This window comes from Periophthalmus magnuspinnatus, chromosome 20 (assembly GCF_009829125.3).
Source record: "Periophthalmus magnuspinnatus isolate fPerMag1 chromosome 20, fPerMag1.2.pri, whole genome shotgun sequence".
NCBI lineage: Eukaryota > Metazoa > Chordata > Actinopteri > Gobiiformes > Gobiidae > Periophthalmus > Periophthalmus magnuspinnatus.
The window spans coordinates 19,656,334-19,682,836 of NC_047145.1; the positions used below are offsets into that span (position 1 = coordinate 19,656,334).

Sequence of the window (26,503 nt, forward strand, 5' to 3'; positions counted from 1 at the left end):
TTTTTGAGTACACAATTGATTTTTTTTATTACAGTGCGACACCAATTTCAAATATACATAGTAATGAGTACCTTCATTTCAGTGTATGGTACAAGTATTTACTGTTCCTCTCAGGGCATATTCAAAAAATGGAAACGAAACGTAAGACCCCACTTTAGAAAATACGATTATCGATAGACACTGCAACACATACAGACAAGGTGCAACGAAGAGATTAAAGATTTCTCCAGCAGCTTCACATTAACCACAAAATAATAATTAACAGTAGTGATGTTGTCGTCCATGTATAAGACTGCGTTAAAACGAATAGAATATATTTTAAACAAAACAGCAGTGAAGTGCAAATTTCTTTGGAAGTTAAAGTATGTTTTTCTTCATTTAAGACATAAATAAATTATAAAATAGAAGCTATCAAAACAAAAACAAAACAAACTCTGAAGAAATAAAGGCAAGACATAACATTTTTATAGTTTCAAGTAGGCGATACATTGGATCCGTACAGACTAACTGTACACATAGGCTGATTTTATACTGCTTTGTTGTCCCATCTCAACAAAACCCCATCAAAAACCACCATGAAATAGATAAGACCTTGCTTATTTTATGTTATTTCATTCATCGAGCGTCTACTAATGTCTGCAAAGTTCGTTGCTGTGATTTGCAATACTGTCCGAAAGCTTCCTTGAACCAGCAACCTCAAACGCTAACACTGGCAGCGCAAAGCAAGCCCCCGCCCTAACTGCACTTTTAAATTTACGAATAGATTTACCCATTACTTGATAACCTCCGTCTGATAATAATTTCACCTTCTCGCCCGGTTTTCTCGACGCTCTTGAAGCCTTTTTTCCTGCAAATCGCTTACAACCAGCTCGATATACGTGATAGTCAATGTAGTGATCACTTCTTTCGCTGGAAGACGTTAGCTAGCATCGCGCCTGACGTCGTGAGCTGTCCCATCTTGCTCAAGAACTTGGTCTTTGCATCTTCGCCCACTAAACTGGAAGCAATCGACGCAGATCTGAAAAAGAAAATAAATGCACATGTGTAGTCAAAACAAAATCCCACAACAAACCTATAATTTCCACTGATGAGCTTGTCGGCCTTTACTCCAGTTTTTGAGGAAATGTGATTGCCAACACAGCCCCTCCTGACTTTTACAGTCTAACGGCTTCAGAAGTTCCTCTTTTGAGCAATGGCTGGATTTAGAGTGAGGCCAGACCAGTTATACTATCTGTGAAGGGGTTGTATTGTTTAACAGCAGAACAAACATTGTATCACAGCACTTGTAAAAACGGCCAAAATGTTGGGTCTGTGACTGTTAAGTTTTAGCATTTGTTTGTATATTGCTACTACCTTAGAATGCACATAAAGATGAGAATAATGTGGCCATACAGCAACGAGAGTGAAATCTTAACATAACATAAACACGACAAAGGTTCGGTAAGGAGGGATTAGACTTATTATTATGCCCAGGCCAAATAAATATCCAAGTAATTGTATATTAAGAGACTTTTGAGTCTAGAGTCAAAAAGAAAATAATTCTACTCCCCAAAAATTTTAAATATACCCTGTAGTAACCGTTAGCTATGAGAAATATTTGGGCTCCAAAAAAAGAACTAATAATTAAACAGAAAACTCTAATAGACCAAGCTCTGAGACACAAATATGCGCTGGCACAAGTTTACAGTTGTGAACTTGAGGCTGGAGGGGAACACGCCTCAAAAATGAGTTTATGTGTGGAGACGTTACATGCTTCTTTTAATGAGCCTGAAACACATGTTTACAAGATGGGAGAAATCTCCTCTATGAAGCTGCCGTCTCAAGACCCTTAAAGCTTTACCAAAACTATTCCTCTCATTTCGTTCCTATGAAGATAACCACATAATGATTGCGGTGCTGACACTTTGCATCTTCAGAGAGCGAACCTCCAGGGAATTGAACCCACAACATTATACCAATTGAACTAAATGACCTTTCTCTTCTAAGTAACCTTCAGATTAAAGCTCTGTCTCTGATGTAATGCTAAGCAAAAGTTGTTTTAATTAAAAGTTCTAGAGGATGCTTTTTCTTACCCTTGTGGATCTCCCATTGCTCTGTTTTCCACTTTGATTTCACATTCTTTGACCATAGAACTGAGGATGACCTAAAAAGAAAAGCATTATTTTTGTTGCTTGTAAGTGCTGTTTTTGAGAACCACTGCTTTGAATAATTCTCACACTGAAAGTCAGCTGATGGTTGGTCAACAAAGGAAAACGCTCATGTGAAATGTGTTTTGCAATTTGGAGGCATAAATAAAAATAGCTCAGGTGTTTATGAGTGAATCTCTTGTATACAACAGTCTAGTCATGCCGTCTGTCTGAGGGAGTTTTATGACTACCTTTAAAGTAAGTGACAATGGAATGGCACTTGATATAAAATGTGTAATAATATTCCCATACGGAGTGTACGTGTGCGTGTGTGCGTGTATCTGCTGTGTCTATCTTCATACCTCATGCTCAGGGGAGAGCTGTTCCATGTCTGCCCGGAGACACCTCAGACCAGGCAGGAAGTGGTTCACCATCACCTCTTCAGAAATAACTTACAGTATGTTAAGGATAAATTTAACCAACAAAATGAGAACAATATTCAAGCTTATAACAGACACAGACATTACGTAATACATTTGATCATTTAGAGAAAGAATGAGCCAATATTGCTAAGTTTAAACTACGTAGCATTTCATTTTACTATTTTGTTGTGGTAGTTCTCAAGCACCAGGGTGTGTGTTCCAAGACTGAATAAATGAAAATGAAAAGTAAATGTAGAATTATTGCAGTATAACCACCTCAAATAAAAAACTTAACTAATTTTAGACAATCTAGACCTTTTTCCACTTTTTCCTCCCGTGCATGACTTCACGTCTTCTCCACCTGTCACAGCCAATGAAACTATACGAAGCACTGGGTGAAGAAATCTATATTTTTAGCGATGGGAATGTACAATTTCAGAGACTGTCTCACTGATTACAAGAGAGCCGTGGCAGTGGGAGGTAGAGCCCTGAGGTTAGGGCCGGAGCTCCTGGACACTGCTGCTCTTGTCAAATCACAGCCTGGAAAAGACCCACAGGAATGAGGCTTGACCCAGCTGTCCTGTTTGTATGTGTCTGCAAGCGTTTATCACGTCGTGGGGACTAAAATATGTACACACGCTCGCTTTATGGGGACCTGCCTCCATTACGGAGACAAAAAAACAGGTTCTCAGGCTCTCAATCCTTTATTAATTAAGATATGTGTTAAAATAGGTTAGGTTTAGGGTTCAGGTTAAGGTTATAATGACTATGTTTAAAACTAGGATCAGTCTCCAGGAAATTAATGTAGGGTTAGGGTAATTACAAGTCAACGTAATGTTTCCAAAAAGCATGACAACCCAACATTTGTGTGTTTCGGTAGGTATTTATCACATTGTAGGGCCTAATATATGAACGCACTTTCACTTTACGGAGCCTAAAACAGGTCCCCATGGCATGAATTCTTTATTATTAGATCAACAAAATGATTTAAACGTTCAAATATGGGTTATGGTTAGAGTTCAGGTTAATTTTAGGTAATTAGTAACTATGGTTGAGGTTAAGATGAGACTCCAGGAAATGAAATACAAATGCAAGTTAATGTAATGTCCCCAAAAACATGGAAACCCAATGTCTGTGTGTGGGTGTGTGCGTGTGTGTGGTGGGTGGGGCAGGGTACTGTAAGAAAAGGGGGTTCGCAAGAGAGGAAAGAATCACAACAGGGACCAACGTAAATTACCCAAACCTGGCAAATTTAACTGTAGATTAAACCCGATGTGTTAACTTTCTTTGCTCGTCTCAAGCTCCCAGTGTCTTTCTCATCCTTTCCTTCGCCTAACCAACCCTATAATTACCCTGAAAATGGAGACTGTTTGTTTTTCCTTTCTCCTACTGCCAAATGACAAGCCAACAGTGCCAACACACACACACTCAACCACACACACTCATAGCAAGCCCAGAGATACAGAGAATATCGGACCTGGACGTAGCTAAACGTTTGAGCTACGCTATAGTTACTGACTCACTATTACGGCAATGGATCTGAGCGTAGGCCAATCATAATACACGGTTAGACTGAAAACACTGGAATAAATGCTCAGTAGTTGCAAAATGTCAAAGGGAGGAGATTTCGGGGAAAAAATGAAAAACTAGTGTCGATAACAGTAAAGGATACAGCAACAGGAGAGGGCGCTGTAGGCCTCAAAGAGCTGTGTGGCGATGTCGATGCGTTTGCTCTCCACCGTCTGGCTGTTGTTTGCTAGTGCTAGCTTGTGAAGATGTGGTAGCACAACTAAAAGCAAAAAAGGAGAAGTTACAAAAACAGGCAAAATAAGTTTCATGTTAAATATATTAATGGATTTCAAGTTGTGGTAATGGTCGTAATTGCATATTTTGAAAAGAGAATGGTTCAATCACAATACACATATTTTTGTTCTGCCAAAACCAAAGCCCCAATCTTAACCAAAATACCCGTTTCTAATCGTAACCCCAAACTTAACCTGATAAAAATGTAAAATAAATGTATTAGCAATGCAGAGAGACTGTGGTCTGGAATAACTGCGTATTTAATTTATTTTAATTATTTATCTTTATTTATACAGGGAGAGCCTAATGAAAACATTCTCCTTTTCGTGAGGGCCCTGTTGAAAATACAAAAAAAAATACAAAAAAACAAACAAGGCATTGGGGAATATGTTTTTTAAAATTTTAAAAATCCAGGAAGAATTTTTTTGATTGAAACCCCATGACTAAGATTAGGTTTACTCCACTGATACACGCAGATACTGATGTTCTATGGCAGGGGTTTAATGAGCCTTTAAAAAAATAAATTAATAAATTAAATAAATAAATACAATTATAATAATAAAATAAAATAAAAATACATACAAATAAATAAACAAAAATAATAATAATAAAATAAAAATAAATAAATCAAATAATATTACATTTACAATAAAAAAAAAATAAAAAAAATAGGTTTACTTACACTCATCCCTAAACCGTGGCTCCGCATTTGGCCCGACCCTCCCAAAAGTCCTAATGATCTCCATGTGTAAAGAATGCTGGTCCTGATACTGAGGGTCCTCCAGGAAAGACGCTAGCTGCATTTTAACACGCTCCAGTAGCTAGCATTGACAAAGAACCATAGAAACGTAATAATTAAACCGTGTAAAATGTAAATGATGGAAGCGTAATGCGGTTACGGCTCACCTCTTTTTGTGTGACGGTTTCCATGATGGTCCCAAATGCTGGAATAGTGGATATCCTCACCGAGCTAAAAATAGCAGCAGAGCAAACAATGCGACAGTTCAGGACCAAGTCTGTAGTGTGACGTTTAAGCAAAATGTTTTCCTTCAGTTTTGGCACAAGGCTTTTTTATATTTATACTTAGCACAGACATTATTTATAGACAACAAGTCTGGTGATGGTAACCCATAAACTTGGTGTTTTCGTTCGCTACATAAATTTGTGAACGGTTGTTGGACTCCATGACGTTCTTGTAGCTAGGGCTGTCACGATAAAAACTATATCGACTTTTCGTTTAGTGCATGATAGATGGAACAATCATTTTTCAGGGTCAGTATTTATCGTGGGGACTTTTACCTTAGCACTAGTGGGAAAATTTGAGTTATTTTTGTGTATTATGAGGAGATTTGAGCTGTAGAAGGTTGTATTATGATCTACAGCTCTAATTTATTTATTGCAATTCATATTTTTTAACAATATTGTCCATTTATAATCACTTTTGAAGGATAATTCTGTTTCAATATTCTCGTTTATTGTCTGTATTTACTTTAGCAACACTTCTTTAGCATCACACTTCAAAATCTGTTAGCGTGACAGACCTATTTGTAGCCATAGGATAACACAGAAATGGAAGCGAAATTATTAATGATCACGTTTGATTGGTCAGTGAATAAAGACAGAAGACATTAATCCAAATTAAGTTTACATCTGTGTGAAGTAAAATGGTATAGAAAATGGTGTGAAAACATGGGCTGCATTCCAACAGAAGATATTTTAGAACTATATGAAGTACTGTACTTTCAAATCACATGATCGCTTTACTAATTCTAATAATATTTTGGCTTTCTGTGGAATGTAGCCCAGAAAATGATCATGTTTACAGGGTTGTTCTGTGTCAGATGACTCACAATTCAGGCCCACTGCACAGAGTTATAAGGGCCGGAGCCGCCCGGCGATCTACTAATGCTTCACTCATGCCTCGGAGAATCAACTGCAAACCCACCACACAGCAGGATGAGAGGAGGCGGGGTTAGGGGAGGCAGAGGCCGGGCCAGAGGCGAAGGAAAGACAGAAGATAGAGGAGGGAGAAAGAGGAGACCCAAAAGGAGGAATTTGGAGGAAGCCAGGGTTAAGATATCAACCACTCGCTCGTGATCAGCCAGTGGGAGGGGCTTTAATTGAATAAAGTGGGCTGGAGAGGAGGAAGGGAAGTATGGAGCATGCTGGGAGTGTGACACATGCAACAGACAAAGCTACCAGACTTCACGGTGATTCATGTTTCGTTAAATTATGGAATGAGAGCATTAGAGACGCAGACTTGGGTTGCATAGTGTGGTTTTGCCGATACACCCACGCACTAGCCTCCACCGAACAGGAGCACTAAAGAAAAGTATTTAAACATAATGCTTTATTAGCTCTACAATGGCTCGTTTGGTAGTCTCAAAGCAAATATCACTCATTAGTGGGTTAATATTCTGGTATGAACTGGGTTAGCCTTTAGTAAGTAAGATATTTCTCATGTTAATCTAGCATTATTTGAGATATTGATAAACTTTTAGCCTAATTTAAGCTTTCAGGCAACTTTGAGAACCGTTTGATAAGTAGAAATGTATTTATTACAGATTTTTATGAGCTCCTGGTGGGAACAGACAGGTGTGTGGTATCAGACAGCGAAGAGAAGGGGGAGAGAGACGCGGTCGGGCGGTCTGTGGGTTTGTTTGCTGCTGTTAGCGGAGTTGCACTTACATTTCAGGATCGGAGGACAGTGTGATGAGAGCCGGCACCACTCTCTGAGCTACCAGCGTCTCATTCACCCCCTTCACCAGCAGCTGATCGGATTGGACACAGCCAGCCGTGATGTCACACAGGTAGGCGGGGCATTGGGACAAGAGCGAGCAACACCGCCAAATAGGTAGAGAGAAAAGCAAAGTAGAAAAAAACAAACAAAAAAACAAGAAAAAAAAAAAGGAAAAAAGTGGTAAACACAAAACACTAGCTGCAAGGCATGGAACGGCACAGCACAAATCTAGCAAGTGTGTTCAAATTGTATTTACGCATGACATTCACACACATGCACACAGATATGTACGCAATACCACAGACGCCATTAAAACAAAAGGCTAAACACTTATGTGACTAAACGAGCTCTTTCCCGTCTCCAGGTCTGATCATGCAAACTGTCAAAGCCCATCTGGAAATGTGATGAACTTTTATAAAACCCAGTAATGTTATAATGGTGGACTTAACACCATGAAATGGGAAAATTGAAGTAAATGAGATGAGATTATATGCTTCCACTCCTCCTCCCTTTAGCTCAAGTTCACATGGCCCTAGTTCCAATGCATTTTCTGCCACTGTGAGTATACACAGGCCTCATGAATTGATGGTCAGTAATTCACATAGCTGGCTTCAAAATGCAATGACTGTACTGAAAAATGCACATAAATTATTATTTTTATAATAATCTTTAAAATTTCCAAAGCGCAGAGTAACTATGCACGGTCATTATTAGTCTACTCCAGACCAGTGCTGACTCAAGAGTTCATGCACTCAGACATAGTCATGCATTTGGAACCAGGACCAGTGTATTAAGGGTCACAGGGCTGACAGGCTAAACTTCCATTTGCAAAACAAACTAGCTTGACATTAAATGCATGTTAATAGCAGCAATAGCAAGCCAAGCTAGCACACAGCAAATAAAGACATTCAATTTTCAAACTTCACTACAGTAGATTAATATTCAGTTTCATAACAATCATTTAGAAACATGAACATGCCATTTGTGCTTAAAGCATAATAAAGTTACTAATTTTACTGTGTGTGTTTTGTACCTCAAACATCCTCGCAGCGGTGCACCGGACGAGTGCTGATGTATGGACCACACCATACCACAGCACAGTGAGCAACAGCTCATGATACACTGGATTAGCACTGGGAAAAAAACAAACAGATTAATATTAAACAGATTAATATAAGAGATTGATGGGTCATAGACTTATTATATTGCGTAATATATTGTTTTCTCACCCCAGCTCAACGAAGGCGGCCTTTAAACTGTCCAACGGTGCATGGGACAGAGACAGGGTTGTCATGACGTCTTCCAAAAATCCCACCAATAATTTACGGTCTTCTTCCTGTGAAAGCACAAACAGATAAGAGGGTTTGATGGCCAATTTCAATAATATGATGTGGATTATAACGTTTATCAAGCATGGAAATATATTTTTATAAGCAGTGTGAGCAGTTCATAAGCTCCACTCCAATCCCCCAGTTGATTTTCACAGCTGTAACATACCTGGTTATAACAGGTCAGCACTCCTGTGGCATAGATAGGGACTGTAGCTTTGGTGAGAATACCATTTCCTGCTGAAGCATCTACAAAGAATCCAGACAGAACAGTAAAACACTAATGACACATCTCAGTAACTCAGTAATCAACTAAATAATCATTGCACCAACATTCTTTAATACTGATATTTAAGTACACAAAATACCTGTGGCTGTCCAAGTATTAGCCACAAAAATGTAATAATAGTTGTGATTATCCAAAACCAAAAGCAGCTTTCAATACAAAACACATTTCACAAAGGGTCACAATACCACCACTCAATCACTTTATAGACAGTGGAGACAAAGAAGCTTCTATGAATTTATAAACATCCGGGATTAGAGCAGGATGGGAGAACCATAAATGACTGCAAATTACTGTAACACTGACAACTCACAGCTATGAGTAAGAAGAGACTGGTTTGTATCTTACCAACGTTTTCTTCAGATAGTCTTAAGATCTCCTGGAACTGCGGTTTGACCTGGAAAAAGGAAGAGTTTTTCAATAAATCAGCAAACCTAAAGGCAAATCACAGAGCAAAAGCTGAACATGTTTTTTATATAGTTCAATTTCACCTTCGTGTTGGTAAAAATCTTTCCAAATGTGCGACAGAACCTCCAGAAGAACCGTGAGAACTCGTGGACGCATGTTGACGAGGTTACGTTGATGCGACCTACAATCTCTATTAGCTGAGGAAGGCTACAAAATGAATAAACCATTAAAGATAACAATTACGTTTAATCTATGATGAAAAATACGGTGCCATTGGCGTATCATACAGTTGATTGACGACCCAGAGAAGGCTTTCCCAACCAGTGGTCCCTTCATGTTCAAGCTGGTGGTCGTAAAGTATCAAAAGGGCGCTCAACATCTCTCTGCTGCCGATAATTGTTGCTACATCCTGAAGTGGGGAGGCTGGCCTTGGAAACCGTGTAACTAAGAAACAATTGTGAATTCTGTTAAATATAATGAACTAAAATAACCTTAGTCAAAGTTAATGTTTTGTACCTTCAATGGCAGGTATGTCTCCGTGGAGTTTGGCTCTGCTGGTAAAAGGTGCATTCTGCAGCACCACAGCGAACAGAGGAGGGATGAGAGACTGAAGCGCCGACAGGAACACGTGAAGCTTGTGCTCATCCAGACTATGCTCTCCTTGCTTTAAAGTATAAAAAAAAATATTAATTAAAGGTCTTATATTACGTGAAATTTACTCATCAGCTTTTAGCCGTGTTATAATGTTGTTACCGCCGGAAAAACATACATGGAGTTGTTTTGTTTCATTCACACATGTTGGAGTAACACTTTATTATTAGTCTGTTTACGTCTCCAAACCTCAAAATGCTCTGTTCCACCTTATATGTTTTGTTTTGTAGAAATTGGAAATGCCATGGCTGAGGAAGCAAGATTTGTGTGTTAAACATGTGTGAATGAAACAAAACACAACTCCAGTTTTGTTTTTGATGAGGAAACAACATTATAACAAAGATCAGAAAATAGCGTAATATGGGCCCTTTAAACAGAGTAATAAAAAAAACAGCTGACTGCTCGCCAAAGTGATTATTTTCTACTTCAGTTCTTACCATAAGTAGTTTCTCTATCCGTGCCAGCAAAGAGGGGATAAGTGCAGTGTGCAGAGAGCCCAGTTCAGTGGTCCAGGCAGCGAAGGCGGGGATGAAGACCTGGTGGACCGCACTGACCACCCGCTCTGAAGGGTCCCCGAGGGATAGCAGCATCAGCTCAAAACCCTGGACGCACATTTGACCACAGTAAGGAGATTATAGTAATTATGTGTAAAATAGATGTTGTTAATAATTAAAACTACATATACCTGAGAGTATTTGTCAGGGTCGTCAATGTAACCCATAATAATCGCCAAACTCTTGACTACAGCTTCTCGGACCATGTCGGCCTTATCGTCAGCGAGCATCTGCTGCAACATGGACAACACCAAGGAGCTCCGGATCTCCTTCTGCAAGTATGGAGAGGGAGAGGAAGAGGACAAGGGAGAGGGAGAGGAAGAGGACAAGGGAGAGGACAAGGGAGAGGGAGAGGAAGAGGACAAGGGAGAGGGAGAGGACAAGGGAGAGGAAGAGGACGAGGGAGAGGGAGAGGAAGAGGACAAGGGAGAGGGAGAGGACAAGGGAGAGGGAGAGGACGAGGGAGAGGACAAGGGAGAGGGCGAGGAAGAGGGAGAGGATGAGGACGAGAGAGAGGGAGAGGAAGAGGACAAGGGAGAGGAAGAGGACAAGAGAGAGGAAGAGGACAAGAGAGAGGAAGAGAACAAGAGAGAGGAAGAGGACAGGGGAGAGGGCAAGGGAGAGGATGAGGAAGAGGACGAGGGAGAGGACAAGAGAGAGGAAGAGGACAAGAGAGAGGAAGAGAACAAGAGAGAGGAAGAGGACAGGGGAGAGGGCAAGGGAGAGGATGAGGAAGAGGACGAGGGAGAGGAAGAGGACAAGGGAGAGGACAAGAGAGAGGAAGAGGACAAGGGAGAGGGAGAGGACGAGGGAGAGGATGAGGAAGAGGACGAGGAAGAGGGACAGGACGAGGGAGAGGAAGAGAGAGAGGGAGCGGAAGAGGGAGAGGAAGAGGGACATTATTAGGGGCAGTGGCTGAGTGGTTAGAGCTTTGGTCCCCCAACCTGAAGGTCAGAGGATCGAGTCCCACAGAGTCCCTCAGATGAAGTTCTGTCATTGTGTCCTTATTGCCTAAGTGTTGTGTGTGTGTGTGTGTGTGTGAGTGAGTGTGAATGATTGAGTCAGTCTGTCTCAAGTGTGGAAGTGAATAAATAATAACTATAGTGTAGCGCTTTGAGAGGCTTTGACACACCTGTAAAGCGCATGACAAGTGTAAGGCATTATTATTATTATTATTATTATTATTATTATTATTATTATTATTATTATTATTATTATATGTAGAGTAACAATGCAATAGCCACTGTGCACAATAGCACCTTGCAACCTCAGTGTTAGCGTCACTACTTCCTGTCCAAATGTATCTGTATGAGGCCAAGTCACACTAAAATGAATAAATATTTAAAGATAAGGCAGTGGACGGGGTGGATGTCACTGACAAAATGTTAAAAACTACCAGAGGACACTTTTATGTTTACGAAGAGAGATGTTTGTGTCTCAATGCTAATGCTAATGCTAATGTTCAGGATATTAAAACAATGCCACAAACTGAAGTATTTTATATATAAAACTAATCGCATAGTCTTTATTTTAATTAATTTGAATCTTAGTAGGTTGTTTATTTTATGTTTTTCAATTTTAATAAAAGTGACTGTTCATTTTGAGGCACAGTGAGCTAGTTAGCGTGCTGCTATCGACAAAGTCTATTAGTTTTATATATATTTGAGGTTCACAGAATGCAGTGTTTTCTTGTCCGATTACTTTTCAACGCGCTGGTTTTGTTTGTCTATGTTGTTACTTTCTAATGACAAAATAACATGACATTACATTATGGTATTAATAGTAAACAAAGGAGTCTGAATGAATGGGATGAACGTGCATTTTCTTACAGGCAGGTACGGTGCTAAGGCTCCACAGGCTTCTGCCACCAACAATCTTCTTTCGGGATATTTGTGGTTAATCTGTGGAAAAAAAATGGGAGGATATTTTGAAGAAGAAGAGGACATAAGCAGGGATGCAGACAGAGAGGCAGCCACAGAAGAATGGAAACAATGAAAATATTATTAACATTCTGGCCCTGTGAAAACCACAATTTGTCTTTCTAAGCAGATTCTCAGCCTCTAAATTTGTTTTCAGTGGTTATCGCTGGCATTGCAAAAAAAAACAACAGTTACATTGTGTTGAACGATGTGAAAAGTGTCAATGAAAACAATACTTTTAACAACACATAAAATAGTAACATACAGAGTGTTCATAAAGTTTAATTACAAAGGCAAGTGATCAGATGTAATAATTGGATTTATTCTATTGTACTCAGTGGTTATAAAAGTCTTTAATCACAATGCAGTTTTGTTTGTCAGGCTTCCTATTGATTAAAGAGGCATCCTAGAATGAACCCAGTCTGTATCTTGGTTTATTCAGACAAAATCGGATACACAGACTCAACGAAACTACAGAACAAAGTACGGAAGAGACGCACCATCACGGCTGTCAATTCGTGCATCGTACAAGAAATTTATGGAGACAGAGACAATGTTAGGTAAAAAAAAAAAGAAGTGGGTGACCAAAAACATCTGAGGAAAACATCCATAGTGTAAGAGATGTGTATTAAAAGAGCTAAACCGCTTTGGAAACCACTGAGTACAATAGAACATTTCTGATTAAGATCTTATCAATTGCCTTTGTAAAAAATAAATTGTAAAACTTTCTGGAAACCCTGTACATAAATCACTAAGGAAGTTCACTGGTAAAAGGCACCAGAGCAGGATATTACCAGAAAAAGGTAAGGTTATACCAGTATTGACAAAATGTTAGTATCAAAATAATGATCGTTTTGGTGCCTGTGAATAATAAAAAACTGGAATTTTCCTGTATTTGATGGAATTTATGAACAAGATTATTCTGTTTTGCCTTTTACCAAAATGATTAATACAGAAATATGAATCACTCTTTGCGTACTGAAAAATATTGAAAGGTATCCAGCTCTAGTTAAATTGACTCTCTTTGATTTGAGATTAGCAAATAATTTCCCTGTCTATTCTGCAATGGTTCACATATTGATTTAGCACAATAGTGGCATATAAATCCTTTGGTCTTATTTTTTCCAGACTTGTTACTGGCAAAGAGCACAAGGTTAAACGGTGTAATATATCATGTTATATTCATAAGGAGCATTGTGAGGTTTTGAATATAAATGCTATTGTGCGTTAGTAAAAACTCTAGTGAGTAACTGCATCTTTGAAGACAATAAACCACCTGCAGTAAGTTTCTCACCTGTTCCCAACATTGAGGAAGCAGCTCGGCCTCGACACGAGTGGGACCCACGTGTCTCGCAAAAGCAACACACCCGGTTAAGATCATTTGTCTAAGAAACAGTGAAACAAAGAAATTAATATGCAAGCTCAAGCAGTACAGGTAGGAAAATAAACAATGCCCATAAAACAAGACATGAGATTGGGGCCATGAGAACGACACAAAGTGAGATTTTGAAAGATTGTAATTAATAAATTGTTCAATCCAGTTCACAATTTAGTATTTATATTTGATTTAATACTTTTGTTTTATTATCATTATAGCGCTGTGTTTTTTTACAGCTCACAAGGAGGTGTGACTCATTAACACTCAGTGGTGGAATGTAACAAAGTAAAAGTAGTAAAGTAGTGTACTAAAGTTTAGGTATTTATATTTTACCTAAGTAGATTTTAAAGCGGATACATTTTACTTTTATTTCTCTACATTTGAGAGCAGGTATCTGTACTTTCTACTCCACTACATTTTTTAACTAGACTGAAAAGTAAAAGTATTTTTTATTATTGTCTGAAAAGTCTGAGGGTTTTTTCTTAACACGTTTGTTTTTTGAACAAACACAAAATATACAAAGAAAAACAGCCAGGGAAAGAAAGAAATTCAGTTGTTTCTGTTGAACAAAATTCAGCACAAATCTTTATCAGAATCACTCCATTTGAAGCTTTATTAGATCTGAAAATCTGCGTGAAATTCTTTTACTTTTTACTCTTTAAGTGCATTTTATATGGATACATGAATAATTTTACTTTATAGTCAATTTTTTCATGTAATACTTTTACTTGAGTTTTTTTTTTTTGCTCCAGTATCTGTACTTTTAAGTAACAAAACCAGACCAAAACTTCCAGCCTTGTCAACTACATTTTTTTTTTTGTCCAATCCAAATGTAAACACATGGGAACTAAATCTCGCAAGTTCATTTTCCTCATGTGTGCACAATCTTCAGGCAAATTTGTCTTGCGAGATCTTGTGGCACGAGATCTAGTCCCACTCTTATCAAACAGACGTAGAACAAACATGGAATACAGTAACAAGCGCACCTCTGCTCGTCGTCCGGCCTCTTGATTAGGTTAAAGAGTATGTGAAGGAGCTGGTCCCTCTCCTTAGGCTCTGGGTGAAGGCATGCGGTACATAAGATAAGGGGGATTAACTCCTAGAGGAGAAAGTCAAAAACATGGGATTAGGAATATTAGAATACATATAGTTCAAAATTTAAGAAAGAAACTTGGGATGGACGTTTGCAACAATCAGGCTGGCTGGGGGAAAAGGAAACCAGGAAGTAGAAGTTGGGTTATTTAGGTGAAGTCATAGGAGAACCTGCATGGGATACAATACAATATAGATCAAAACTAGAAGTACAACGTTTCTATATACAGAAGTTCCATGTGCACACCCAGCTGCATTTTCGGCCTACACCTACTGCCACGATTCTCCAGAAGTCCACATCTATCTTCTCAAGTTCAGACAGAGTTCACATAACCTCCATCCAAAGGACAGGGAGCTCTACAGTCCTTGATACAGAGACTCCATGGCCAAACTGTGGTCAGACCAACATTCCACACACAACACACACCCAAATTAGAGAGTGCACACAGAGTTAAAAATGTGTGTGTTTTTCAAGCAAACTCGGTTTTCCAGAAAGGTATCGTATGTTCCTGCCAAGTGTCAAAGAAATGCATGAGCAAAATCCCAGAAGAGGCTGCGAGCCCGGGGTAAAGATAGACTGCAGTGAGTCACCACTCGCTGCTGGACCAGTCAGTGCCATGTTGGCCCTCCATTCATAAGGAAAAATATGGCAGGTTGATTTCCTGGGATATTTCGAGAACGGTTATGAGACCTGTTTAATGTAGGTAAAATAACTCATACATCAATACGGCAGAAAAATGTCTGTTTAAGCCAATTTAGCTGTCAAGTTAAATCAAAGTCATCATGTTTTCATAAGTATTAGGAGTAGAGATTAAATTAGAAATACAATGTCCATACACTGCCAGTTCTATTTTTACCTTTAAGAGGCTAAAGCAGAGCAAGGATAAACATGGTGGTCAGGAAGTGGACAGCAAGACGCCAAACCTCAGGCGTCTCAGAGAGGTTTCTAAATTTCTCAGAGAAGTCCTATGAAACGATACCGATATGTGTAATTGGTTCAAAAAGTTTTGATAAGACTGAAGGTAATAGGGTAATGAGAGGTTCTCTGTTTACTGTTAAAACAATCAGTGAACTCATAAATCTACATTATGCACATAGAATACATGTGTAGGTCATTGCTACACAGTGAAAAACTCCATGAATGATTTACAGTGGGGACAGTTGTGAGTGATAAGCAGCCAGGTGGCATGCAGAGCCTAATGCTTCATTCCTGTGTTTCAAGTCATACACCTTTTGTTCATGTTCGTGTCATGTTTAAACAAGTGAAGGTGTGCCGTGTGGTGGTTAAAATGTGGTTAGGCGTCTAATGAACATAACGGACATGGTACAAAGTCCATTTCAGACAAACAAGATTAAATCTGAATGTTTAACTTTCAATGCGTTTTTATGACCGTCTTGAAAACCGATGTAACGCAATAATTACAATATGCAAAACTCATGTGCAAACTCATACATTTTTTTTCCATTACAAAGAAAAATCTGCTACTGTCATTATAAGAAGATCATGCACTCACAGAGAATGGGGACTGTTAAAGAGTATAATAAAGTCATCTTTATGCTGCACAGAATAAACACTATAAACACTGAGGATCAGAGGGGTGCAGTCACTTCACATTAGCTTGTTGTTAATTAACATAAAAACATAATTAAAATAATTGTCATGATAAATAATACACCAGAAAACACAAATAAAACAGTGGCAGAAGCTAGCATTAGCCCAAGGGTATAACTGCCTCTTCTCTTATTATTTTTTTCTTCAGTTAATAAAGTGACAGTCTATGTGTTAGTGGTTGCAGCTAATGGCAGCTGGGCATTAGCTGTAGCTTTGGCCTAAGGGTGAGTTTGGAAACATGCAGATGAGTGCGTGAAAGACTCACCTGGCAAAGATGTGCAACCATTCTCTAGAAGAGAGGCATGCATGAGAGTGAGAGAATGAGTGAGAAGAATCAAAACTAAAGTCAGCAGCCATGAGGCCAGCAAATGTGAGTGATCAACCAAACAGAAGATCAAACCAATGATGAGACCAGTACAAACATGGCATGAGAAAAGAAAATCTGCCATAAATAGATCGACACAAAACAGCTCTTTTGGTTTTAAGTGGATCAAAATATTTGAAATTTAAATTATACATGGGATGCGCCAGCGAGAGCCACACATCACAAAAAAGTCTTTGGGATGGCCAAAAACCAAAAACATACATGGCCCTTTTCATGCAGGCAGATGGTAAATGAATGAGTCATCAACACTTTAAATTTGTTCCAATATGCTTTTCTTGGCTGAGGCTACAAAGAAAATATTTGGGTTTAGTTAAAAGACTGTTAAATTTGAAGGGAGTAGATTTGAGTCACCCAGTTTAGTACTGCTGTTATGTGTGTACCTATTAAACACGAAGGATGTGATCATGACCATAGAAAAAATTAAAAATAAACAAATTACAGAATGCATTTTACCTCTCGTTTAGCAAGCAGTACATTAGGGACGATGTGTGGAAGACAGCGGCCTAGCATCAACATAACACTCTGTTCACTGTCTGCGATACGAGACACCTGTAACAGAGAAAATATATAGATAAGTGCGTTCTTGTGGACATTAATTTAGCAAAAAAACACAACTGTACACACAAACCTCTGCTCCTAGACGGCTGTCCGAGCACATTCGACAGAAGGAGAGGAGGGCCTGTTGGAAGGCTGGGGATAACTTTCTGTTCAGAAAATAAAAAGAGAGTTGACCTCAGGAATTAAAAACACTGACTGAAGTTAACCCAACACGCTGGTTTCGTCACCCTCCCATATCCCGGCAATGTTTCTCTTTTTTTGGCGGTAAATAAGAGAGCAACTGCACGGATAAACAAAACTGAGACAGTGGCCATACTTGTTTGATATCACATGATGACAGATCCCAATATTTTATCATCTGAGTTCGAGACTTAAATATTCAAGGTAAACACGGGGGTAAATAGACTTCACAGTGCCTCCATTGACTTGAGTGATTTATGAGCTGGAAGTGTGCTACATACACAACAGTCTGGGTGGGACAGTGTTTAAAAAAGTTTTATATGACCCCAAAGTCAAAAGTTTACGCCCCATGACCACCCTGTGTCCTGTGGGAGCAGACATGGAATTCACTGAAGCTGCTGCCAATGTGTTCTTATGAATACACAGATGATTGGCGCCATCTAGTGGAGAATTATGTTGCAGACGTTTAAAAATAATGTATTTAAAAGAAAGAAATATGTTAAATTATCACTTATTTTAAAACGAATCTCATGAGGTTTAACTACTATTTAACTATATTCATAATTTTACCAGAACTTTAAAAAAAAATGTATAATAAATGGATGTAAATTGGTGAAAAAATTATGACAGATAAAAAACAGAACATCGATTAACTATAACTATCGTAGCCAACACTGTTTAAATAAGCATACATGTTTTAATAATGCTTCATAGCGTTTTTTTCACATTTCACTTACTCATTAATTAATATTTATAGATTTACTCACATGTTGGGCTGGTCAAACTGGACTGGAGGCCTCTTATTAAGGGTATTGTGTATTTCATTGTGTGTTTGTGACGTGTTCTGTGTGATGGGAGGTTTCGAGTTGTCTGATTCGGAAACGCCTCGGATGTCCAGATACTGGCCGTTATCTGATGGAGGCTGAAGAAAAACACAATATTATTATGTAGTCTATGTTATAATACAGGTGTTCATATTATAAATGAAGTTGGTGAAGTATTTTGAGTGTTGCACATACAAGAGGGTCAGAGGAAGAAGTGTTTGCGGACGAAGGATTGGGCGTGTTTTCTGAGCCCAGGTCTAAAGACAGTCTTTCAGTGGAAGGAGGTGACGACACTGTCCTCTTTAGTGTCTGGATTTCACTGTGAAATAAATGAGAGGAACAACTAGAAAGAGTGCAATCGATTTACTCATTACTGGTTAATAGCAGCAATTTACAACCATAAATAGTGACTTGAACTTGACCCCCATCGGAAAAATGTAGCAGTTTCCTACACCAGCGATGCTTATGTTAAATGTCTATACTTGTTCCAGACAAATTGGACACAGACATGGTAATTATCTATTGTGGTGTAGATATATATGAGTTTATTGCACGATACTATTCTTGCCACTTTAATGGTTAGTATGGAACATTCATGGAACAACATGGTGGCTACAGCTGCAGAGCATCAAAGAACCCAAAATTTAGACATTTAGATGTGTTTTATAAGTACAGACCTTTGAAGTTTCTTGATTTGCTCCGCTAAACTCTCTTTCTCGTTGTTGAGGAGGCTGATCTGATACTCCAACTCTTGAACCAGTTCGGCCTGTTGCTATAAAGTAGACACAAAAAAACAACTGAATATCTTTAAAGAAAATCAATAAGACTCAGTATCCAAATTTGTAGCAGCAGCAAGTAACAGTAACCCTTTGTCAAGACGTACAATTTAATAACACAATAGTTTGGTTCATATATTTCACAGATTTTTTTTATTTATTTGCAACCCATGGTACTCAGAATAAGAAAACAAACTGATCATTTTGCATACTGATCTATGTGAGGTGCAGTACCTGTTGTGAAAGGTCAGGCTTCTTGAGGGTCTCGGGGGCGATGCAGTTTCCAGGCAGATCCCCAAAATCCACCTCAACGGCCACATCCACCATGTCCCGGGACAGAGGCGAGGGGGCGCCACAGTTTCTGTACAGCTGCAGCAGGTCAGGGGGCTTTGGGATATTAAGGCCTACATCATCCCACACCTCAAAGTCCTGGAGAGACAGAATCAAATTTTACTACAAACACATGTGATGTAGAAAAGGGCACTGTTCACCACAATGAATATCACATGTCCTAAACATATTCTAACTGTAAGGAATCGTTTCAAAACAATAATATCATTACCTGTTCGTCATTCTCATCAGAAAACGTGATGGAGGAGAGTTTCATTTCATTTTTTAATAAATATTCATTTACAAGGAAGTTTAATGCTCTTTTCTCCAGTGGGCGGATAGGTTCCTAAAGTGAAAGAAGTAAAACTAGTGAAGATTCTGAAACACAGAAATATTCTCACTGGAGACAAGTTATTCATATAATTTATACAAAGGAATTAAAAATGAACCCAAGCTCTCCCACCTGAATTTCAGGACTTGACTTGAAGTTTTTCCTCTCTTGAGAGGGCACTTCACTTTCTGAAAAGATAAAATATTAGATTTACAGATTAGATTTTAGAAGCATATTTCAGTTGTCAGTTATTCAGTTAGAAATAGACTGAAAAAGCTGTAACAAATGAGGGTTCACATGGAGAAAAAGTCAAAAGAACGCCACACCTGCTGCCTGAGTCAAGTTGGCGCGCAGAGCCTGAATGGTCTCCTTTGCTTTCCGTAGCTCAAACTCCAGCACTGGACAGGAAGTGACATCACACACATACGCACACAGGAAATGCATCCAACCAAGGACAGGAAAGAAACAAATAAAACAAAAATGGGCATGAAAAACAAACAAAACCAAATCACACAAAAGATTGTAAGATTTGTAACACAACAAAAAGAGGAACGCATGCAAATCATGGTCTACAGAACGCATGCAGCAGAGGCTCATGGTGCAGCGGATGTTTCAGTGAGGATTTCCTGCCCTCTTCTGCCTCCCAATAGTATTACTGATGGGACTGGAAAAACAGGAGCTTTAGGTCATATTAGTCATTCTCTTTGAGCAAACAAAGGCACTGCTGAAGAGAACAAATCCAGATTGAAATCAGCTGTTTAAACTAGGAGCTGTCTGACAAAGGATTTTGCACTGAAAATACTATCAGGTACATATTTGCTTTCAAGCCACCCAAGAACAGCCAAAACGCTGATTGTATTTGGATATCACTTAGTCGGTTATTTGAAATCGGCGACTAAATTAAGCTTCAAACAAAACAATCGTGATATTTGATTTCTCTGACTTTAACTCTGTCAAACGTGTACAAATAATTATAAGCATTGATTAACAAAAACACACAAAATCTCAGACATGTTTGATTTAAAAAGCACACAAAGGTAAGAAGCAATGGAGCAGGAGAATGTGGTTGCATTGTTGCGCATTAACAATCTGTCATTTGAACTGGCCCTCTCCTTTCCACGGTTCAAACAGATCTGCGTGGGCGAGTATTTCTGTACGATCTTATCATTTCCCTGTGAGTTCCGACAGATTAAATATGCCCAAAATGCAAGGACGACATAATGGAAAAAACAAAAACTGAGAAAAGGGGGAGGAAATAACAGAACAAAAGAAGCTAGTTTGATGGAGTGACTTGTCCAGTTGTGTTTCACTGGGGTTTGATCAACGTCAGGAGAAAGCCAGAAAACCCAGAGTCAGACAGCTGGGGGCAGACAGGTCAGGTGTGGCAGTGCAGTGGTGAGGGGTGTGGGAGCCAATTAGAGAAACGGGACATAGATATAGTTGTTTTTTTTAATACCACTACCTCTGCTGCATGAATGGATTACTTACTGAAAGCCCCAGGTATTTCTTTAAATATATAATAAAGTATCTCATTGTTAAAAATAATTAAAATGAAGTCTCTTGTTGGGCTAATTTATAAATAGATGACCACAAATGTAAATGACATGCCATTCATAAAATAGAAAATAAAAACACCAGGTTACATTAGGTCACTTTTTCTTTTGAGTAAACAGTGCAATACATCACACAACAAGTGAAAGCGCCAGACTCGAGTGTTAATGAATTAGCACTGAGCTAATGGTATGTCACAACCAAACCACAGAGGATGGAGGTGCGATTTCCAACACTGCTGAGACAGGTCCCATACCAAAAATACCAGAAATGACTCAACGATATCACTGAGGCACCGACTCCCCAGGCACATTCCTTTTTAATAGTACTATGGAAATGAGAACGTCTTGAAAAATGCTTCTAATGGAAAAAAAACCTCATCATTTCTATTAGATTTAGCCGCTGAGGTCTCTGTTTTGGAGTTTTGCTGGTTGCGCTCATCTTACCTGCCACCCTCTCGTCCGACTCCCTGTTACCGTCGTCTGAGTAACGGGCAAAGTCCAGAGAGTCCAAGGTGCTGATGCTGCCCGCTCGATCTGCACACACATACAATCCGTCAATACGAGATCATTTTGTTTACACTTTATTACATTATTATAGCAGTGGGATAGTAGCCAAGTTCGAAGAGTTCAATCTGTATCCAACTACCACTCCAGTGTGGTATTTTTGCTTGAAGGCAGTATGTTAATTGTACCTGAGAGTTATGTGAAGTGTTTTGCTATGTAAACGGCAAGTGAAAAATATAAAAATAACAATAATAATACATTTAAATTATGAGCGCCTTTCAAAACACCCAAGAAAACTGCACAGAACAAGTTAAAAAACATAAAAACAGGTGAAAAAACACATGCAATTACAATACAAAACTGGATGACGATGATATGTGGTGTAAATATGAGGCATTTTGACAAGAAACCAAACAAGTTTCCACAGGAGGTGATAAGCATACAACTGTTTACCACAAATAAGAGTATGGCGGGGATACACTAGGTATTATGTCTTGTTTTGCAGATTTTTTATAGACTGGTCCAATGCAAATGTTGCTGCTGCTATGGTGTATGTGATCACAAATCCTCATATCACAATGGCGTTTAATTAAAAAACACAGCTCTTAAGAGTAATCCCAATAGGAATTCTTTGTTCAAGCTGACAGAACTAATGCTCCTATTACATTGAGCTCAGCTGCCCTGAAAACTAAGCCAATGGTGTTAGCTTTCCCCAGGTGCAAAACAAGTGGTAGATCCGTTTGTTTGCGTTCCGATTTATAATGATAAGATGAAGGTCATAGAGGTTAAAGTTCATTGTTAGCCTTTAAATCTGACACAACTTTTCAACAAATTCAGTGTTTATATGTGAATGAGTAACATAAAGAAGAACATTTTAGAGGAAAATTCAACTTGTGATCAGCAGTTTTGCACATACAGTTCAAATCAATCGATCCAGAGATGTGGAATTAGCCTTTTGTTAGCCATAGATAACTTTGACATGTTTTGTTTTATTGTTGTTTAATCCGTTTATACTTGACAAAACAAGAAAACCAGCCTAGAACAAGGTTGACCATATGAAAAGGTTTGTGAGCAAATTGACCTTTTAAGCACAACGCCCCTGGAGCGAACTGCCCAGACTGATAAATGTGACTTCAGACCTTCATCCATCTGCACCGACTAAACTGCAAAAATAACTGTTACTGTTTTCTGATGTTATAATGTTTTCTCATCACAAACAGACCTGGACTAGTTGTGTTTTGTTTCATTCACACATGTTTAACACACAAACCTTGCATAGTTAGGCTGAGTTCTTCTCTCAAACTGAAAACATACTGTTCCACCTTGTGATGTCATGTGGTAAAACAGAAAGTGCTCCATTGTGTTTTTAAACTCCATACACTTTCGCTAGAATCAACTGGATAATTTCAGCCCTGGAACTGCCAATCTCTACTGAGCAAAAGTTAAAAGGCAGCTGTTTTTGAGAAGGTGACAACATCATAAAAATGGCTTAAACGTTACAAATGTCAGACCTTTAAAGAGGAATCACGGTGCTTTGTATGATTTAATGCAGCAACTACAGGAGATTTTTGTCTATTATAAATATTTTGATTCCTTTAAAGTTATGACACAGCATCAGTTCAGTTTTAAGTCAATTACTGCCCTTCACATGATGGGAATAAGGAGCCGCCTGACCAGTCATTATGAAGGGCGGTGTACTCATGAGATTGTGTTTGTGATTTACAGCAGTGATGGTGGGACGGCTCCTGCTTTCAACAACTGATCCAAATAAAGGCAATGACAGATGGGAAGCCATTACCTTGTGTACGAATTGTGCTATACAAATAAATAAATAAACTAATAACACAACAAATCATAATAAAAAATAATAATAATTTGTTTGGATTAATAGACAAAACGTCCCGTTGTGCATAGAAAGGAATTCAAATGCCAGCGTTTTTTTCATTTGAATGGACTTATAAAACTATGTATTATAAGTACAACTAATCACTTTTTCCATGCTATAAGAATGTTGATCACATGACAGGTGTACTCGCTATCAAAATAGGCACGGAGAAGCCAGCATGTCCCTGGATATGGTCACTTACTGTCACTTAGTTTCAGCTTATTTTTATTTGAAACAACAGCCAATGATTAGTAATAATAGTGTATACATAGGCCTGCCAAAATAATTACTACTAATAATTGATGTATCATTCAGTATATGAAATCTGGAACAATATATACTGGGGCTGAGTATTTATCGTGTGTACAATTATTTTTGCAAAAGTGGTGAGGTTTTGTTATTTTAGTTGTAACATCATTATTGAAAAAGTGACTTCTATGGCAGCTTCATTCTGTTATTTCTTGCAACTCAGGCCTTTTAATGAGACTTTCTGTTTAAAAATGGTTTGCTGTGTTATTGTTTTATATCAGCAGTAAAAATTGTTTAAATATCATCGTTTATTGTTATATTTCTCTGTAGCCGTATATCTCTGTATGCTTTAACATGTGTTATCGTGACAGGTCTACATATACAGCCAATACGGTCTGACATAGTTTTATTGTGAACAGTGTTTTCTTATCGGTTGGACTTTAATTTGGGCAGACAATTGATTCATTGACTATGACTTGCTGCCATCTGCTAAATGCTAGTGCTAGCTTCAGGCGGGTTGCCAGGGCTCACACTCAAGACTCCACTAATATCTCTGGAGACATGTAGTCACTGGTGAGGTATCTAATTAAAAAGAGCAACAATGAGGTGCAATAAAAACATAAATAACCCTTTTTCAATAAACCATAGTCTGTATTAAATGTTTATAAACAGCTGCAACAGAAAAATGTATACATAATAGTACACAATTATTATTAGCTGTAGATTATAACCTAAACAGCATCCCTTTTGTTTGTTTAAGATAAAGTAGATGTGAAAGCAAAGATACCAGCCACAAACATTACACAGCGATGAATGGTGTGGTTCAGAGTTCAAGCAATACATTACATTTTAGTCAATAGTAATACAATAACATCTGTCCGGCTAATACATAATAATTAGAGATAGACCGATCAATTGGCTGATATTGGCACTTTTTAACATATTAACATATCAGATATCGGCTTTGAATCTACAGCACAGGTCGATATTTAATTTTAATCTTTACTTGACCATTTAAGTGTGAAGAAATAACTGTACAAAACGTGACAACACAACTCTCTTATGGATTTGTGACAAAAAAGGACTGTGGGCGAGTTCCTACTAAAATTAATTACATTTTTTTTTTTTTTACAACTATCAAAATTGGCTTTACACACTGGTTCAAAAATATTGGCATTGGTTGATCTGGATTCTACACAATCAGTACCAGTATCGCCATGAAAAAAACCCATGTCGGTCCATCTCAAATAATAATACACATCCAATAACAAACCAATAAGGAAAATGTGTTATTTTGCAGCAAGCATACCCAGTGGTTACTTGTAATAGAAAAAGTGAAAGCATATTTTACATCATTATCCTGTAGGTGTGTTTCAAAGACATAAGAGACCTGCTCCCATCACCTCTGACCTACCTTTTTACCATAATGTATAAGGAAGCTTTGCCTACACCTCAAGGATAAATTATTAAAAGAGGTGGTGAGGTCTATTGTACTGTAAAGCCAGGGATTCCTTAGATTGTAGAAGACAAAGTGGACAGGACATTGTGCTGTGTGACACCTGACCCTGTTGGCTGTGGGCCTCAGATCAGGAGGAAGAGGAGGCCAGGTGCAGCAAGAGGATCTATCCACATCGATTATTACACAGACAGTCTGAAGAGCTAGCATCACCTAGCTCCAGGGCTAATGAGCATCACCAACATGACAGACAGAACCATACAGCAGATAGACAGGCGTCCATTACTGCTACTTACTCAGAGGTCCTCCAGGTCCCAGAGCCTGGTCTTTGGCAGGAGGAGTGCCGCTTTGGCGCTCGAAGTTACCAGGATTGGAAAAATAATCTCTTAGCCTCGGAAGCTCCCTGCCCGCCTCCAGCAGCTCTGTGTGCAGCTCCAGGGCTGTGAGGATGTATTGGTCCCGTAAAAGCTGAGCGGCGATGACATCCACTGATATCCGAGTCTCTGCGGAGCCTGCCATAGCGGAGATGGCCGTGGCAGACACCGAGATGCCCTCCCCGCCGCTGGGGCTTGTCCGGTTGCTAGACAGCGGCGGCGGAGGCTCGGCGTCCGCGGGAGGCGAGAACGGGTTTCCCGGTGGCGGTCCCGGGGCTCCATCGCTCGGGCTCCTCTCTGTGTCAATTGTTTCACTGTGTCGCCTTTCAGCCTCTTCGTCAGAATCACTGAGATTAAATGGGTTGACTGACGCCATTTTTGCACTATAATGAATTTAGCAACACAGGCTATGCTATTCACACCTATTTCTTCCTGAATGGTTAGTTAGCCTCGTTCTGGTAGGTAGAGATGACAAGAGGGAGGAATACGCAGCTCTCATTGGTCAAAGATGATACAATTCTCCCTTTAAGCCCGCCTACTTTACAGAGAACTGCGATCTGATTGGATGAGTGTGCCAGCTAGTCCAAAATGGGCGTGGCATCTTTGACAGCTGATAAAAACGCAGCTAAATCTATTTTATTATAAATCAACATCTCAGAGATCAAATTGGTCGTATATATTACAGTTATGGATATATCTATTGAAACAAATATTAAATTAATTATTATGGACAGTTATTACGACCAACTACAAGCCCCATAATGCATTTCGTTTTCGGA

At 38.8% G+C, this 26,503-nt stretch overlaps 1 protein-coding gene across 11 annotated transcripts; it reads right to left on the minus strand.

The window, feature by feature from the left end:
* Window positions 1–26,176, minus strand: relch (RAB11 binding and LisH domain, coiled-coil and HEAT repeat containing). 11 transcript variants are annotated; one of them, XM_055230324.1, is made up of 31 exons: window positions 25,647–26,176; window positions 21,701–21,790; window positions 20,030–20,101; window positions 19,836–19,891; window positions 19,605–19,718; window positions 19,277–19,471; window positions 18,944–19,038; window positions 18,462–18,585; window positions 18,210–18,364; window positions 17,333–17,408; window positions 17,158–17,253; window positions 16,585–16,608; window positions 14,602–14,714; window positions 13,532–13,622; window positions 12,148–12,219; window positions 10,450–10,590; window positions 10,202–10,366; window positions 9,630–9,777; window positions 9,401–9,557; window positions 9,197–9,320; window positions 9,054–9,102; window positions 8,589–8,668; window positions 8,321–8,427; window positions 8,125–8,224; window positions 6,202–6,284; window positions 5,258–5,321; window positions 5,034–5,172; window positions 4,221–4,337; window positions 2,489–2,577; window positions 2,073–2,143; window positions 1–1,018 (listed from the first exon to the last, which is right to left on the minus strand). In XM_055230324.1, exons 1-31 carry the CDS (start codon window positions 26,098–26,100, stop codon window positions 898–900), a joined length of 3,582 nt encoding a protein of 1,193 aa, XP_055086299.1. In that variant the 5' UTR covers window positions 26,101–26,176; the 3' UTR covers window positions 1–897. The 11 variants fall into 11 exon arrangements, 9 of the variants coding, with proteins under 9 accessions (XP_055086299.1, XP_033842035.1, XP_055086302.1 ...); XM_033986144.2 differs by lacking the exon at window positions 6,202–6,284 and adding an exon at window positions 7,040–7,122; XM_055230327.1 differs by lacking the exons at window positions 6,202–6,284; window positions 20,030–20,101 and adding an exon at window positions 7,040–7,122.
* Window positions 26,177–26,503: the final 327 nt, after the last annotated feature.